The sequence below is a fragment of the Camelus bactrianus genome, chromosome 13, assembly GCF_048773025.1.
Source record: "Camelus bactrianus isolate YW-2024 breed Bactrian camel chromosome 13, ASM4877302v1, whole genome shotgun sequence".
Classification (NCBI taxonomy): domain Eukaryota; kingdom Metazoa; phylum Chordata; class Mammalia; order Artiodactyla; family Camelidae; genus Camelus; species Camelus bactrianus.
The window spans coordinates 68,502,294-68,508,352 of NC_133551.1; the positions used below are offsets into that span (position 1 = coordinate 68,502,294).

General features: G+C 48.0%; 1 protein-coding gene across 1 annotated transcript in view; it reads left to right on the plus strand.

The window, feature by feature from the left end:
* Nucleotides 1-5,465, plus strand: part of SPATA21 (spermatogenesis associated 21) — a 35,298-nt gene extending 29,833 nt beyond the window's left edge. The window contains exons 9-11 of the mRNA XM_074375968.1: nt 3,691-3,866; nt 4,635-4,812; nt 5,347-5,465. Of these exons, the coding sequence (XP_074232069.1) occupies nt 3,691-3,866; nt 4,635-4,812; nt 5,347-5,404 (412 nt within the window). The 3' untranslated portion in view covers nt 5,405-5,465. The remainder of the gene's footprint in view (nt 1-3,690; nt 3,867-4,634; nt 4,813-5,346) is intronic.
* Nucleotides 5,466-6,059: the final 594 nt, after the last annotated feature.

Here is a 6,059-nt window from a genome sequence, read left to right on the forward strand (position 1 = left end):
CGGTGTGAGAAAGTGTTCTAACATCATTAATTTACGTGCTGTTGTCCAGTTTTCCCAACACCACTTGCCAAAGAGACTGTCTTTTCTTCATTGTATATTCTTGCCTCCTTTCTTGAAGATTAATTGGCTGTAGGTGTGTGGGTTTATTTCTGGGCTCTCTATTCTGTTCCATTGATCCATGTGTCTGTTTTTGTGCCAACACTATGCTGTTTTGATTACTGTAACTTTGTAGTACTGTCTGAAGTCTGGGAGGGTTATGCCTCCAGCTTTGTCCTTTTTCTTCAGTATTGCTTTGGCAGTTCTGGGTCTTTTGTGATTCCATGTAAAGTTTAGGGTTAGTTTTTGTTTCTAACATTAGTTGTTGTGTATTATCCTTTTAACATATCATTGAATTCATTTTGCTATTTTGTTAAGAATTTTTGTATCTATGTTCACAAAAGATATTGGTCCCTTGCTTACTTTTTTGTAATACCTAGTTTTCCTGTTAGTGTAATGCTGGCCTCACAAAATGAGTTAAGGGTTCTCATGTTCTGAAAGAGTTCATGAAATCTTGGTATTCATTCTCCCCTAAAGGTTTGATAAAACTCACAGTGAAGCCATTTAGACCTTGAAGTGTTCCTTGCGGGAAGGTTTTTAATTGTGAATGCAACATCTTTAATAGGTACGGGGCTATGCAAGCTTTCTCTTTCTTCTTGTGTATTTTTGGCATTTACTTCTAAATAATATGGATGTACTACAATATTTTGGTTAGTGATTTTTAGACTTGTGTCTATGGACTTCCTATTATAGTAAGAATTTAGCTGTCTGATACAACTATCCCCTCAGCTCCTCACTCCCCATTCCAAGAAACCATCATTTTTTACTAAATATTTGGAGTTTCTATAATAATATGGCTATACAATTATTCATAGATGAGCATTTTTGTATACTATGATTTTATTTCCATTCTTGTTTATTTCCTGAAAGTTGACAATTGCCTTGATGTTTTTTTCTTTGTACTACTCACTGATAATTCTTGTATCTTCCTAGAGTCTCCTTCTCTTGGAGGCATTTTCTAAATCATTCTGTTCTTCTCATTTTTGGATTAATTTCTTTTTTAGGTCTGTGGCAGAGCTGTCATCTTGGGAGTCTGTTGTCATCCTAGGAATTCTTTCTTCTTTTTCCCTGATTAGAATCCTGTTTGCTGGATCACATGTCTTACTTTTTCTTGGCTTGTTTACTCTTTCTTGGTTTGTTTAGTTTGCATAAGAACGTAATGGGAGCATGTTTTCCCTGTAGCTTTTTAGGGTTCAAAAGGCAGTAATTGAACAACAGGTATGGGAACGCCAATTGTTGAAATTTCCATCTTTTAAGTTATGGTGATCCAATCTAAACTGGTTGCCCTTCACGACAGTTGCACTGCCATTGTGGGATCTTCCTTCCCCATCTTCCTTTAACTTTGGCCTTTCTCCTATTTTCTGTGTGTATATCTTCCTTTCCTCTTTTGGTTTATGCCCGCTTTTTGGAAGAACATGTCTTGCGGTAGCTTCCTGGGAAAAGATGCATGGGAGGTAGAATTTTTGAGACTTTGTATGTCTACAAAAGACTTTGTATGTTTATTCTACCATCACACTTACTGGATAGTTTAGCTGGCTGGGTGCAGAATTCTAGGTTAGTGTATTAGTTAAGGAATAGACCCCAATGTACTATAGTTCTAACGATATAGTTTATTTCTCTCTTACATTGACGGTCTGGAGGCGGCAGGCAGGAAGACAAGGTCACCGAAGCACTCAGTTTCTTTCCAACTCATTGTTCCACCATTCCCTAGGTCAGTCCTAAGCCAATTTACCAGCAACACATTTAAATTCAAGCCCACAGGAAGGGGGAGGAGAGGAAGTAGAGAGCAAGCAATTTCCTTTAAAACTGTGACTGAGAAAGTTGCATACATTCTGTTCATGGTCTATTGGCCCCTGTGGAGTGAAGTTATTTTCTAGTCCATCTTTTTGCTCAGAATGTTGACTTTTCAAGTCCTAATTTTACACAGGGGTCTAGATCCAATCTCCATGTGAGGGCTCTGGTATTCATTTTCTATTTTCTGTGTGTGAAGCTCATTAAAACTCAAAATTCCAGGCCCCAGGGAGAGGCAGAGGCTCTAGCAGAGCCATCAGCTTAAGCCCCAACGGCTTCCTGACCCTCTGAGCAGCCTGCCCACCCCTCACCATTGCCTACAAAGCCCCGGTGGTCCGACCCTCCCATCTTGCTTCCCCTTACTATCCCCTTCTCCCTCACACACCAGGCTCTGGCCCCTCCTTGTCCTAGAGCTCACCAAGCTCTTTTCTACCTCCTGGCCTTTTCACAAGCCACTCCCTCTGGCTGAAAGGCTCTTCTCCCAGATATCCATTTAGCTTGCTCCCTCCCCTCATTCTGCTCCAATGTCACCAACTTCCAGACTTTCCCTGAAGGCTATGAACAAAATAGCTCATCACTACCCTCTACTCAGCTTTTACTTTGTCTCAGAGCACCCATCACTACTCAGACGGTCTCCTCGCTTATTTATTTGTTCATGGTCTGACTCTCCCACTAGCTCTGTGCCGAGGCAGTTGATTTGGAAAATGATCCCAGGGAGCAGAAGTGAGGGAAGGGACGTGAGCACAGGAGGGGGAGCCAGTACAGGGATGTGTTACTGAGTCAACTACCCCCAGGGTCTTCTGAGGAGACTATGAATGGTGGCTCAGAACTGTCAGGGGAAGAGAGAGAAGCCTGTAGACCTCAGCTGCTGGTTCCTTTGGTCAAGGGTGGCCCCCACAGGTGTTTAATTCCCCTGCACTTCTGGGCAGTATATATGTCAGAGAGGCTCTGGGGGAAGAAACAAGAGGCTTAGGTCTGAGGTGAGTCCATGTCAGGTTGTCCCTGTGCAAAACTGGCGGAGGCCCACGTAGAAGTGGTTGCTGTGGCAGTGGCCGGAGTAAGAGGTGGGGCTGAGAGATGACACAAAGACCATGTATGGCCATCTCCTGCATACCTCTTTCCCAAGCATTTAGATGAATGGCCAGCACGCAGTAAACGCTCAATGAATATTTGAGTAAATGAATGAATGGTGCTGAAGTCTACTGGAAAGAAGGCAAGTAGTGATGAGTTAATATTAAGTGGGCCATGGTTTATGATGGGGTAAGTACACGTTGCCAGGGGGCCTGTAGTGGGAACCTAGCTATTCTACTGGAGGAGAGAGGACTTTCTGGAGATAGTCCTTAAGCCGAAATCTGGAAGATGAGCAAGAGTTCACTGACTGGCTTTCAAAGCACATCAGAGTAAAAATATGAGTGATAGAAATCACAGGTAACATTTACCAAGCTCTTTCCCTGGGCCGATTTGCTGAGTGCTTCACGGGCCTTGTTATTTAATGTTTGTTTTTAACCCTATTAAACATGGACTGTTTGAGCCATTCAGAGAAGTCAAGTGACTTGCAGTGACTGGTAGAGATAACCGTTTCCCCCCACCTTTACATAGAGGTGACTGAGGCCCAGAGCAGGGCACTGACTTGCCCGCAGTCACAGGAAGTTAACAGTAGAGCCGGGACTAAAACCCAGATCTCCCAACTCCTGGGCTTGTGTCCCTGCTCCTGAGCTGGGCTCAGGGGCTCAGGAAGAGGGAGGGAGGAGGAGGGTGAATTAAACACAGCCAGGTTGAGCTGGGTGGGCACTGCCTCCTCAGCTATTACCAGAAGAAGCTGAAGGAAGGCACCTTTAAGGCCCGAGAGATGGAATCGGCCACAGGCCGGCTGCGGTCCCGGAAGAAGCTTGCCTACAATTCCCAGCAGGCAGACATCCTGGAAGTCCCAGAACGAAGAGTCCTCAGGATCCTGAGCCAGCTGAAGCAGCAGAACTACGGTGAGGGCCCTGGGCCCCGGCACAGCCAGGCCCAGGAGCCGAGACATGGTTTCCCACTTCGGGCTTAAGCGAGTACCTCAGGCAGCGGGCTGCGAGTCACCACCCACCTCCAGCCTTCTGACAGACTTCCCCCTGAGCACAGGTTGGTCCCAAGAGCCTGGCTTGAGAAGGAAGAGCAATCCCAGCTCATCATTTATTGAGTACCCACTGGGATCACTCACTGTGCCAGGCCCTTTGCATTTATGCTAGAATTTAATCCTCATAATCACACATTTACCCCACGTATTCACAATGAGAAAATTGAGGTTTAAGTAACTTGCCCAAGGCCCCACAGCTAGCATGTGTCAGAAAGGGAAGTTTATACTCATGTCTGCCTCCAAAACCTGTGCTGTTTTCAATGGGCAAGGTTACTTCCCCATAATAGTAAACTCCTACTGTGTGCCAAGTGATAGGCTAGGAGCTTTTCAGTCTCTTTAGTTTCCTTATCAGACTCTGCCTGGACTCATTACAAAGACAAGTGCTCCTTTAAGGCTGTTATTAGCCCTTACACTGTGCTCCGCTAAATTATCCCTTTTATCCTCATCATCAACTCCAAGGTGGGTACCACTATCATCTCCAGTTTATGTAGCTCAGAGAAGTGAAGTGATTTGCCCAAACCCACCCAGCTCGTTATGTGGCAAAACCCAGATTTCACACAGGTCTGCCTGCCTCCCAAGGCTGGGTGTGCTATGAAGCATTTCCCTTTCCTGCCTCTTCCACCTTTGCCAGCTGCCAACCTGCAAAGCCCCTACGCCCAGGTGCCTTGCATCCCGCTCTGTCCACAGCTGGACAAGAAGACGGCCCGACGGAAGCAGGGCAGCCACTACGTGCTGGACCAGAGCACCCCCACCAGCCTGGGCCCTGACACCCGTAGCCTCTTCTTCCACTCTGGATCTCAAGGAAGCAGGTGGGTGTCCAGAGGGCAGGGGCCCCAGCCCAGGCCCATCCACCTCCTTCCTTATGAAGCCCCTGGCCGAACTCAAGGGGAATCCATCCTTTCAAGAGATGATGCCTGGGAGACTGCTGGTCCAGGGAGGAAAAGGGGGAAAGGATGGAAGGGGGAAGAAACTAACCTTTGTTAAGGGCCTGTGTACCAGGTAGATTGCTCCTAAGTCAGGGTACTTATGCCTTTCTGTGCCCAGGACTTGGTAACACATACTTTTAAGCTGGCACTACCCGCCTTCCTTGCGCAGGGGGTTTACCTCTCAAGCCCTCTGCCTGAGTCTGGTTCCATCAGGAGTAGCAGGAAACAGTCTTAGCAGCTGGGTAGATGGATACAGCAGTCCCCTTGCAGACATCTTGGGATAAAAGAACACTGGACTTGGAATCAGGCCCCTGAGCCCGACTGCTGCCTCCATCACCTCCCAGAGGACTCATCTCCGGTTGGGCACATGGGATGGCTCATTTCCTCGCACCCTTCTTCTCCGCCACCTCTCCCTAGGGAACCCAGCTCTGACAGCCGAAGATGGCTCAGCTCTGTACCAGCTCGAACCCACTGACCGTGGAGTCCTGACTCTGGGCAGCTGTTCAGGGCCTGCAGATGGATGGGCCATCAGGCAGGAACTGCTGCTAGATTTTGCTTTTGTGGCCTGGTAAGCCAATAAATAACAAGAACCTCAGCCTCTGTGCCTGGTGCCAGGGAAGGCTCCAGGTTTCCCCGCCTCCACTTGGCTCTGAGAGTGCCCGGCCCCTGCTTCCCTTGGGCTTGGGAGCCCCTGAAGCAAGACTCGCCTCAAAACCCTGCCCAGGGCCAGGGGTCCTGCTACAGGTTGCCCTGGGTGCAAAGTCTTGACCTGTGCCCAGAACTGGGACTCTCCTCAGATGAGTCACCCTCACCCTCCAACCTTGGACTAGGAGCCCCACAAGGGCAGGGATTCTCTTTCCCACTTACTCGATGGGAATGGTGAACTCAAGGGAAGTACCTGGAAAGACTCTGGCCCCTAGAAGGGACAGACCTCCTGGAAGGGCAGGAGGAGCCTCAGCCATGCTCTTACCAACAGAGCCCCAGGACCCAGAGGTCCCCTTTCCTTAGAGCCTAAGAGTTATGGGTCCTAGGCCCCAACCCACACACCACCCCAGTCCTATTACTCAAAGAGAGTAATATTACTCAAAGGCTCCCTCCCTGGGACTGAGTGGAGGCAGCTCCCCAGTGAT